Below are 12,903 nucleotides of genomic sequence, written 5' to 3' on the forward strand. Positions count from 1 at the left end.
ACGTTTTTACACTTGTCTTATCAACAAGTGTTAACGTCTTTTTACACAAGAATTCCAAAAATGAAAACTTGAGAGAAGGTCATTCAAGGCTACTGAATCTAAACGTGCTCTAACAGCAGTTGAGCCTCCTGCATTATAAGATTTGTGATTGGTTAAAATCCACTTGTGATCGCGAATGCCGTTTTCCAGTGAGGTGGTTTATACCTCGGAGCAATGTAATACACTTTGAACGCCCTCTTGAGACGTGACCGATTTTATTTTGGCAAAATAATTACACGCCTGGTTTTGTTACACATGCAGTAGTCCCTCCACCAACCAATCAGTGACGTGTTGGAATGACGTCGTGCACACGCTAGGTCAGGCAAGCAAGTTACATGTTGTGATGCTATAGGACAGGACGAGTATACATCTGTTGCTTATGGTGCGAAAATTAAAACTTATTGCTGGTAAATTGTAAAATAGCAGCTAAGGTGCTTAACGTTTACTTTTATTAGATGTGATCATCTTTAGAAATCTCGAGATCATAACGACAGTGGAGCCACAAGGAACGTCTAATCCACAGTTAAACACAGCCACTCAAGTGAACGTACGATGGTGACCTGCAAAGCCCTGCTGGTGGTGTGTTGTGCTGTCTTCCTGGCCGCATCAGGTGAGAACATAGTATTTGAAAGCAGATGTCATAAAAATAAATGTCAAAAGTGTTTTCCATCGCTCTTACGTTATAAAGTAAAGACAAATTGGTGTTGAATATTCTATTAAATAAATGTGTAATATTACTAAATTATGAAATGTTTCATACATAGTTTAGGCAGAGTATTCATATTGAATTGCTGTAAAATGGGCGCCAATTACCTATTTATTAGAAAAAAAACATTTCAAAACAAAAAGGCGAAAGACTTTCGAAACGCCTTTCTTCACATGAAAGCTTAGTATATATATTTCTACAAGTGTTTCTGTAACAGGTAGTAATCGCCCACTTCGTAGTCAACTCAATTATTATTAATTTTTCACAGAGAGAAGACGTTTAAAATTTATGTTCACAACTTAGTGCGTGATAAATATATTTATGATTTATGCGTTAGAAGAGATGTATTTCGAGCTTAGTAACTTACGTTTTTATCCATAAAATACTGGTACAGATATCTGTCTAACGATTATATTCAATACAAACCTAAAACCGGTCGTCAAGTGGTAAACTGTAACATAAATTAAGTGTCCCCACTATCTCTGGAATCATATTTCTTAACAAAGTCTGAATATAAGAAATATTACAGAACTTCACAAAACAATACTTGAAGTTAAATATTACAGAACTTCACAGAACAATACTTGAAGTTAAGTATTATCACCAGTTTCGGGTTCGTTGACTAAATCCCGAAAGGAGAGCGAACAACTTACATTGTCCGTATGAGGCCCTGCATGGCCAGGTAGTTAAGGCACTCGACTCGTAACCTGAGGGTCGCGGATTCAAATTCAAATCCCCGTCATACCAAACATGCTCGTCCTTTCAGCCGTGGGGGCGTTATAATGTACGGTCAATCTCACTGCTTGTTAGTAAAAAGTAGCCCAAGAGTTTGTGATGGGTGGTGATGACTAGCTGCCTTCCCTCTAGTCTAACACTGCTAAATTAGGTACGATTAGCGCAGATAGCCCTCGTGTAGCTTTGCGCGAAATTCCAAACAAACTTGTTCTGTGTGGATTATAGTCATATTTTTTGGTTTGTAGACGTGACTGATTGTACCAACGTCGTCTTACGCTCTCCAAACAAAGGTGTGACAGTTGAAGTAATTATACAGGAAGCACGCCAAAAATGTATGTGCTTATATATAGTTGTGTTCAGAAAGCCTTAACATATATATTTCCAAAATGTTGTTGATTCACATCATTAAGGGTATGAAATTCCACCATTTTAGCAACGTGAAACGTTAATATTAGAATCAGTAGCTTTGTTTACAATGTGTATTATGTGTTGTTATTGAACAATGAAGCAAAGTGTCCTTTGTGATTAAAAAAATAAATAAAAACTCTATGTTATTTGACGCCTTCACCACAGAACCTGTGAAACTCGTAGCTGAATGTTAGGCTTTCTCTTACTGGCCTATATGTCGTATGATGTCAGTCATAAATATAATATATAAAATCTCAAGATTCGAAATTAAGTGTTCTAATAGTTGATGAATTAATATACTGTATTACTAGTGATTATCAAATATATGTAAACAGGGTTGAAGGTTTACAATATGCTGATTCTGGTACGATCTCTAACTATCTCGAAAAAACAAAACAATAGAAGGGATTAATAGCAAAAAGCGATTAAATTCTATGAATTTTGTTTGTGTTCTTTTAATAAAATCTACTTGTTTATATTGTAATACGTTAAAAGGAAGTTTTGGACTATCTCCCACTTTGGAAGACCGAATACCATAAGGCCTATCCGCGCTTTTTGTTATTCTTTTTTTTATAATGCTACAAACTACAACTAATTTTATAAAGAAACAACATGAAACTATTATAGGTGCTTTTAATAGTTACAAACACTATCTATGATCACTTTCTGTGGCTTTAGTTTTATTACTGGTGGGCTTATAGTTTAACGCAGCACCTTTTATGTCTTAACACAAGAACTTCGGTACCTGCTATATATTAGAAGTTTTTGAGCTTATAGTTTAACGCAGCACTTGTTATGTCTTAAAACAAGAACTTCGGTACCTGCTACATATTAGAAGTTTTTGGGCTTATAGTTTAACGCAGCACTTGTTATGTCTTAAAACAAGAACTTCGGTACCTGCTACATATTAGAAGGTTTTGGGCTTATAGTTTAACGCAGCACTTGTTATGTCTTAAAACAAGAACTTCGGTACCTGCTACGTATTAGAAGTTTTGTGAAAGTTACAAAAAATAAATTTTCGTATAAGTGTTTCATCCTGAAGAAGGAAAAACTGTAACAACTACAGAAAGCAAATGGAAAGAATTCAAAAGTGTTAAAAGGTATTTTTGTTGCCCCTGAAATCCCAAAGAGTTATCCGTTCTTTAACACCGTGCCTGCAAATAAATCTGTGTTATTGTTCAAATTTCATAGTCACAAGTGGGTTCGTGATTTGAAAACATGCTTATTAAAAATCTAGTATGTGTCTTTAGAGGGTAAAAAAATATAGATGTGAGCACTTGAAAAACTACAATATATTGGAACAATTCTGATTTTCGAAATGTGAAACAAGCCTAAATGAGCACATTTGACCTTTAGACATTAAGTGTAAATGAAGTGCTTCTGATCTATCAGAAAAAGGATCTTGTCCTTAATAGTGAAAAGTAAATATGAAGCGGACATGGAGGATAAAAACTGGAATTGAACTACTTGTATACAGAGAGGAAAATGTTAGAACAGAAACTATATAATAGTATTTACTGATTAGCTGAACAAAACAACCACATACATTCTTCCTGTTATAAAAGAACATGGGTTACTCTTAATTAAGTAATCATGCCAGGTTACAAAGTTATCTTACAAAGGAACAACTTCAAAGATGTGTCAGTATCAGTGCTCATGAAATCATCATTAGCGTATGCTTCAAAGCGTGAAAGTATCCACTAAAAGAATGTCTTCTAACAGCAGTTTAACTCTCTCCCTCAATTAATGATTTTACTGGAGCTTAAACGAAGTTTAAGTTTTTAATCCACTGTACTTAACATCCCCTAAAGGATAAAAGTTAATTTAAACAAAATTCAAATTTAATATATTGATAAGTTTTAGATATTTTTACTTGTCTATGGGAATGTAATATGCTTTTAATGGAGGGTCTAGTATAAATTCAGTACACTGACTTTTAACCGTTGTGAATGTTTCTAGGTTTTATTTATTGTTTATTATCATGTAATCAGATAATATTAGCCGTAACAAAGAGGTTACCGATAAGAAATATATATCACAGTATTGTTTGTTTTAATACTCATGTTTTCAACAAAGAAAGATTGAAGTAACAATGAATTAGACTAAAGTTAATGTATCGTTGTAGTTTAGTTGGATAAGCCTTTCTCGTCTCAGTTTTAGATACTTCAGAGAAAGTCCCAACTAATATATCTAATTCATGTTTTCATTGTTTATTGTTATAATTTTAATATAAATATGATTTTACATTGTTAGCTAAGACTATGTACTTAGAAAGCTAACCTAAATCTCCTAAGCTGTTCACACCTTGTGAGGTATTATTGGGATTACGACCAAAAATATCGTTAGTAGCTATAGTGTGTGTGTGTGTTCTTTCTTATAGCAGAGCCACATCGGGCTATCTGCTGAGTCCACCGACTCAGCTTTGTATTTTATATTTTAGCGTTGTAAATCCGTAAACTTACCGCTGTACCAGCGGGGAACTAGCAGCGAGGGTACCAACTGATGAAACATTATGATTTTTACAGGTAGAAGCGAAAAGAAAATGTCATTTAACTATACTGATATAGCAAGGTTAGCTTTTTATTTCGATCAAAGCCTGTTCTGATTGGATGTTATTATTATATACACAATACTGTTATTATGAGAACCATACTCATAATTTCTAGTATAGTGTTAGAGCACTTGGAAATGGTAAAATATTCCTTGACTTCAAATGTTCTTTGATATGATATTTTCGAATATTACGTGCACACATGATTTAAATTAGTGTTATTTTCCGGTCGTTTGTGCACTCAACGAGAAAATGTTCATGTCAAGTTTATACTTCAAGTTGGAAAACAAAATACAAAGGGAATAATTTAGTTAATTAGAATAACTGAAAATCAAAAAAAAAAGATTCGTGTGATCGAAAACGTCACTGAATATTCTCGCCATTTCAACCATGAAGGTATTATAATATGACGGTAAATCCCACAATTCTTTGGCAAATATAACCCAAGAGTTGGCGGTGGTTGATGTTCACAAGGTATCTTTCCGCTAGTTTATCGCTTCAAATTATGGATTTTTAGCACAAGTAATTCTCCCGTAGCTTTGGGCGAAAAGCAATAAATAAACAAACATTTCACGATGATAAATAAACCATGACTTTTTTTTCGATCACATCTTTTTTTGTTATTTAATTTATTTTCATTCAACAATAACTCTGGGGTCGAAAGCAAAGGTGTCACCGTGTTTATCACACACAAAATAAAAGTAATTTTTGCAAATCGCTAGTAAGAAAAGATATAGAACATTTTATGCGCGAAATAAATCGTTTTATTTAATACAATGCAGAAGGTTAAGCTCGTTGAACAGCGTGGATTTTCTTTTTTTCTAATTCTTAAAAACAACAAAAGACAGAACTGTACAGTTTACTTGGAATACAAACTGATGAGGCTTCTTGATCCATTAAAAAACTGGTTAGAATTCCAAGTCCTATAGGTGTCTCCATGATTCGAGGATCCGTTTGTTTTTCACATGGTTCGTTTGTAGTACCTCTGCTCCTATTGGCTCTCTGCATTCTGTTTTTATCCCAGAACACACCGCTAGTAGACTGGTCAAGGAATAAATAGACGCCTTTGCAAACTCATGTATATATATATTTATTTATATTTTTCTTTTTTGTTCTCAAAGAAAAAGAGGTAATTAGGGAACTAAAGTCTGTTATTTTTACCTCGTAGATTTATGTAAACTGCACGTATAGTCTGATAAAATAAAAATAAAAAATTAAAATTTCCTGTACATAAGTTTTTTCTGTGTTTTATGATTACATAAAAGAATCATAATGACACAACTCATAAATTAGTAGGTCTACAAATATTCAATGATTGTAACACACCACTGCTCTTTTGCTGATACAAAGAGCATTGCATCATTAATCATGTCCCTACTTCGCGCCACATGAACATGATAATATCCTATGACACAGCATAAAACCGTAAGAACGATTTGAAATTTAACAGATAAGCAGATGTTTGAAGTCGTGAGTGATTGGTCACAGACGAAGAATGTAACAGTAGTGTAAGATTACTTTGTTAAGACATAGAATGGAACAACGTAGAATTACTAAATAAAAAAATATAGGTATAATCAACATTTATCTTCTTCCTTGAACACATAGCTTAACTTGTTTCAAATTGCTCATTCCGCATGTGCCAGTGATTTTCCTAATTTTGTTAAATAAGATAATGACCATCAAATAATACGACAAATTATTTTACCTTGTGTTATATTGGTTTGAATTTCGTGCAAAGCTACACGAGGGCTATCTGCGCTAGTCTTCCCTAATTCAGCAGTGTAAGGCTAGAGGAAAAGCAGCTAGTCATTACAACTCACCGTCAACTCTTGGGCCACTCTTTTACCAACGAATAGTGGGATTGAACACCATATTACAAGTCCTCTATGGCTGAAAGGGCGAACATGTTTGATGGGATGGAGATTCGAACCCGCGACCCTCGGATTACGAGTCGAGTGCCAAAACTACCTGGCCACGCCGGGCCGTGTTATATTGGTAAACCTCAATATTCTAGACAAACAGGACAAATTCCGTGTGTTTTGTTGTTCAACAATAACTTAGCATCTGTAGATTAAAAAAAAAAAACAGTAAGTTAAGCTCAATATTTTGTTTTGTGAATGTTCTCTCCCTCGATGACTCAGCGCAAGTTTACGGACTTACAATGCTAATATCCGAACCTCGATTTATAAGGTGGACACACTAAATATCTCATTATAGTTTTTCTCTAGAAAACATAACAAGCAAAGAAATTGTTAAATACACTTGTGTATGGCTATAAACCTAGATTCAATACCCGTGGTGGGCAGAATACAGATAGTCCATTGTGTAATTCTGTGCTTAATTACAAACAGACAAAAACACTTATATATGAGTGATTGGTGTTACATAATAACATCGCATTCTTTGTTGAATAACACAGAAAAACATAATTCTGTATTTTCTAACGAGAAGTAAATGTTATTAAAAATTCGCAAAGTTACAGATACATTAAATAAAATTCTCATCCAACTCTCTTCCTAACAATATAAAATACAGATTAACGTCGTTAGCGAGTTCTAGTTACTTTAATGTTGTAATAATAATACATAAGTATCGACAACACCCAAAGAATGTATGATTTTACTTATACTGCTGTACTGTAAACACTAAAATTTCAGGCATTTAAGTATTAAATGACTGCAATATCAAGATAAATGTAACATCTGTTGAGCTATAAATCTGCTGTTTACATTTTACACTAACTGATGACACAACGTAATCGCTAAAAATCTGCTGTTTACATTTTACCTGCTGTTACATTTTACACTAACGGATGACAACGTAATCGCTAATAACTGCTGTTTACATTTTACACTAACGGATGACACAACGTAATCGCTAAAACCTGCTGTTACATTTTACACTAACTGATGACACAACGTAATTGCTAAAAACTGCTGTTTACATTTTACACTAACGGATGACACAACGTAATTGCTAAAAACTGCTGTTTACATTTTACACTAACGGATGGCACAACGTAATCGCTGACTAAACGTTAGCGAAAACAAGTATCAGTCATGGTAAAGATTTAGTTTTCAGAACAAAGCATGGTACACTCATGTAGATTTTCTCGAAGTTACGGTGCTTGATATTTTTAAGTATTATACTTTGCTTTACCTTATGTAAAAACATAAATTGCTGTTTGACCAATTTCCTTAAAACGCATAAATTGCTGTTTGACCAATAAGGAAATTTGAACTAGATTTGATTATCATAGTTTACACTATTCTTAAGAATCATGTACCTAGAGGAACGACACGTGTAATATAGACCATTAAACATCACAGTGAACATTGATAAATATTCAACAGGAATAGAAGGTGATTTGAAAACAAAGAAGTCATTGTACATGCTTGGATAAAAACGTAGGAATGCTGTTACACGCATAGCTGTAACAAATAAATAATAATGATACCTAAGGTAACATTACAGCAACTAACTACAAAGAATGCCAGTTAGACGCCGCATGTCTGGAAACCATCACCACGAGTTTACTGATATAAGCTACCTGCCAGTAAAGGAAGCGAGGACATACTTTTATAGTTTTATTTATAGTAATGAGGTTTATTTGAAATGCAAATTACAGCGCAAGAATGTTGTTTCTAAATTCTGAAAATATACATTGTTCGCATCATTTTTCATAATTTCAAGCATCAACGTATGCCCCCCAGTGGCATAACGGAATATCTGCGAACTGACACCTCTGGAAAACGGGTTTCGATACCTGTGGTGGGCAGAACACAGATAGCCCGTCGCGTAGCGTTGTCCTTAATTTCAAACAAACAAAGCATCAATGTATTAAAATTGAAAATAGTAAACATTAAAATGAAGTATGCAGTTGCTATTTTATTTATTTATTTTTTGCTTTTCTAGGTGTCACTTTATGTAGATAATCGTATAATATCCATTTAAAAACCAAAAACTTCAGTTTGAAATGCGCAATTTAAAGTTTCTATAATCCTTGAAAAGTTATCGATAGTTATTATGTAATACTCAGCTGAATTTGTATGTATAGCTTCTAAACTTCACTGTTTGACAGTCTTTGGAGTTCATATTCTTTGAGCAAAACTTTATAAACATGGATGCCCATTGATTGATTGATCAAATATAAATTATTAATAGATCTTGTTTTTTTTAAATGTTATTTTTTGTTTTTAGAAAAAAATAATGGCTAAAGACGTTTTGAATTTCGCACAAAGCTACTCGAGGGCTATCTGTGCTAGCCGTCCCTAATTTAGCAGTGTAAGACTAGAGGGAAGGCAGCCAGTCATCACCACCCACGAATAGTGGGATTGACCGTCACATTATAACGCCCCCACAGCTGGGAGGGCGAGCATGTTTGGCGCGACGCGGGCGCGAACCCGCGACCCTCGGATTACGAGTCGCACGCCTTACGCGCTAGGCGATGCCAGGCCATGGAATAGCTAAAGAAGCAACAAGTGTTTAAATAAATAATTGCATTAGTATTTCAATCAAACTATTAAGCCTCGTTTCATATGAGTAAACAACATTTTTTGCGTATTCCAGTATCGCCAGCACTTTTTAACATTTTCGATGAATAATAAAGGACCGCTTGGTTGATTACCAATAAATCTGAAGGCTTATAACGTTAAAAATAGGGTTTCGATACTCACAATTGGCACAACACAGATATTGTGTACTATGTTTATTTATTGATCATAATAATATAAATTGTAAATACGAACATACATATATTTCCATCCTATGTTATTGCAGGGGAAGGATTTCCTGGACATAATTCTCCTCCCGTTTTCGACCTGACGAGAGAATGGCTAATACCTGAAAATGAACCAGTCGGTAAGTGCAGTTATTACTTCCGTTTTAAAAGCTGTAAAAAATTAAATGAAATGTTATTAAAAACAGAAACCTCCAACTAGGTAAAACTATGAATTGCTAGATCCCAAAATAAAAATTTATGTCATGTGATGGTTCATCAAACAAAATTACTTATTAGTTTTGATATTTTAAGATAAATCAGTATATATATATATATAGTGAAAATAATTACATTTTAATGAAGTTAAATAAATAAAATCACGAGAAAAATTTTAAAATTGCGTTAAAACAGCAAATCCAAACCTCTGACTAATTAAATAATTTGGTATTTTAACTCAAAAACAAGCCTTCAGTTAAAATAATATATATATATCGACACAAATTCGGCTCCATTATTTTCATATAAGTTTGGAATTTTTAAACTTTTACGTACCTTTTTCTATGGCTCTCCTGATGGGACAACTGACAAGTTTACAGATTTACAAAGATAAAATCCGTGGTTCGACTCCTTGCAATGAATACAGGATATAGACTAATGTGGCTTACTAAAAAAATAACTTATGAGTGATTATGTACTCAGTGACTTACGCGTTTGAAATAGAAGTACCTAGTGACCCAGCGGCGAATTTTTAACGTTAGAATTCGGGATTCAATCCACTCGATGGACATAAAGTAGAAAGCACTTTGCGTAAAACAAACAAACATTTAATAAAGAAGAAAAAATATAGAAGGAGCATACCAGGACACGATGCAAATGTCCCTTTTATGCTAAAAAAAAACAGTAATAGAGGAAGAAATTTAAATAAAACATTCCACCAGAAATATTTTGCAAACATGCAGATAAAAGTGAGTTCTAGTGAAATACTTATACGCTATTTTATAAAAATAGTAAAAGTAGATGAAACAAAAAATCTTTAGTTTCGCGTTGAAACGACATGTGTGTAAAATGATGTTTTACTCAGTGTTTGCTTTCTTGATTAGGTTTACATTTGTAAAGTGATGTGTTATTCAGTGTTTACATGCATGATTAGGTTTACATTTGTGATGGGTTTATTCGGTGTTTACATGCATGATTAGGTTTACATTTGTGATGTTTTATTCAGTGTTTACATGCATGATTAGGTTTACATTTGTTGATTAGGTTTACTTTTGTAAAGTAATGTTTTATTCGGTGTGTACTTTCATGAATAGGCTCACATGCGTAAAATGATGTTTTATTAAGTGTTTACATGCATGTGTAGCTGGAATTAAGAGATTGAAAATCATTTGATACACAATAAAATTGACGACTTCTCAAACATTATCCATGAAGAATCCATAGATATCTCGTTGTGAACGCTGTTTTTTAATATAATTTTGTATATACTTGGATATGGACTAATTTTACTAAACTAAAATAAGATTGCATTAATGTGCATAATTATGTAATGAATAGAACGATAAAGAAAAAGATATTTAAATGTAAAGCTTTCATGTTATTATCCACTTAATATTTCACTAGTAGTTTCAGTAAAATTAGTTAATTCGGTTGTTTGTCTGTCTGAGTTCTAGAGCACCAGGTGGCCTTATGAATTTTTAAGTTGACGAGCTGAGATCGGATACATGTGATACCACTAAATGTTGGCTGCTCTTTAAGCTGTGAGTGGTTACAAGAGTGACAGTGAAGTCAATTCCTTGTTGTTGGTGGTATAGTGACTGACTGCCTGCCTTCCTAAAGGTAAATAGTTCGAAAATAGGGAAGAAGGCAGCTAGTCTTGATACCTTTGCCGTATATGCAAGTATTGCTTGCGTCCATTCTAACTCTCATATTTTCAGCTCAGTAAAAACAATAATTCTGTTTGAGTTTTCTATGTAGTTCGTTATTTGGTAGCATCGACTTAGATATGTGATTTAGTTTGTTTTTGTTTAACAGCGGTAGATAACAACAAACCTATTAAGTTTTCTATGGTTTGTTATTTGGTCTCATCGACGTAGATATGTGATTTTGTTTGTTTAACAATAGTAGATAACAACAGTTCTGTTTGAGTTTTATATATGATTTGTTATTTGGTCTCATTGACGAAGATATGTGATTTTGTTTGTCTGTTTAACAATAGTTCTGTTTGAGTTTTCTATGGTTTGTTATTTGGTCTCATCGACGTAGATATGTGATTTTGTTTGTTTAACAATAGTAGATAACAACAGTTCTGTTTGAGTTTTATATATGATTTGTTATTTGGTCTCATTGACGAAGATATGTGATTTTGTGTGTCTGTTTAACAATAGTTCTGTTTGAGTTTTCTATGTGCTTTGTTATTTGGTCTCATCGTCGTAGATATGTGATTTTGTTTGTTTAACAACAGTAAATAACAACAGTTCTGTTTGAGTTTTATATGTGGTATGTTATTTGGTCTCATTGACGAAGATATATGATTTTGTTTGTCTGTTTAACAACAGTAAATTTGAACGGTTGATTACATACGAACGTGCTCAAGAATTATTTCAAAGCAAGGACATGCGCACTCATTTCAGAGAGAAGTAAACAACTTTACTATGTTCTAGCAACCTAATCAAAATTTAAATTTCAGAAAATTAAAAACTGGGAAGTTACTGGACACGCGAAACTTTTCCTTTTTGTCACTAAATTATTTGTGATTTTTGTGTTTTCAAATAAAATGTACAAACTTGTAAGAAAATGTTTCGTCAATATAATTTGTGAAATTTCTTAGAAATTACTAATATTTTACTTAGCTAAACGCCTAATATATTTTAACATATATATGGCATATCATGTGTAATCTTGCTCCATTCGTTTCTACGAGACAAATTATATATATAGAGAGAGAGTTTTAGATTTTTCTTCCCAGGTCTCAAAAACCGATTAGACAACTTAAGTTTCTTCTTTGTCTGGACGTGTGTGTGCAAACATTATGCGTTGCCAGAGCGAATGATAGTTTCTCGTAATATAAAAATTAGTGAACTTTGTTATAAGAAACACGATAGTAAAATTAGAACCATGTAATAAATGCGATTAAAGCACATTATGCTAGTAGGTATAATTCTGACATATCTTGGTGGTTAGGGTTTCGATTTTCAGTCTGTACGTCACGGGTTCGAATCCCGTCACCGAACAGGTTTATCCTTTCAAAGGTTGGAGCTTTATAACATGACGATAAATCCTAATTTCTTTAGATATTCAAGTGGGTTAACTTTGCGCAAAATTCAACATAACTCTAACATCTGTTTTTACTAATGTTTCTTGCATTTAGTTTGTTTTTATTTAATAACAGCAGATAACAATAATTCTGTTTAAGTTTACTGTGTGGTTTGACATCTGTTTTTACTTATATTTCTTGTATGTATGATAATGCCTATTTCACGGCAATTCATAGAAGATGCACCTGCAGAGTTAGATAATAAACCTTCATAGTTTAAGTGTTTCAGGAATGTTAGCCCGCTCCAAACTCCATATTCACCATCCTTTATTTCTGGAGTTAAGATATTTTCACATTCTTCTTTTATTAAAAAATTTGAAAATACGAATAAATAAAGAAAGCAGCTGAATTACTTTAAACATTTGGACGAACTTCAAGTTAAAACCCAAAACTGAAATTTGGTATTAGTAATTTCGGGACTAGTGGTA

General features: G+C 33.2%; 1 protein-coding gene across 1 annotated transcript in view; it reads left to right on the forward strand.

Annotated features, from left to right (window-relative positions):
* Positions 1–404: 404 nt before the first annotated feature.
* LOC143255842 (tyrosine kinase receptor Cad96Ca-like) overlaps positions 405–12,903 on the forward strand; it is a 61,925-nt gene continuing 49,426 nt past the window's right edge. Inside the window, 2 exon segments of the mRNA XM_076512161.1 lie at positions 405–649; positions 9,222–9,302. Of these exon segments, the coding sequence (XP_076368276.1) occupies positions 592–649; positions 9,222–9,302 (139 nt within the window). The 5' untranslated portion in view covers positions 405–591.

Source organism: Tachypleus tridentatus, chromosome 7 (assembly GCF_004210375.1).
Source record: "Tachypleus tridentatus isolate NWPU-2018 chromosome 7, ASM421037v1, whole genome shotgun sequence".
NCBI classification, from domain to species: Eukaryota; Metazoa; Arthropoda; class Merostomata; order Xiphosura; family Limulidae; genus Tachypleus; species Tachypleus tridentatus.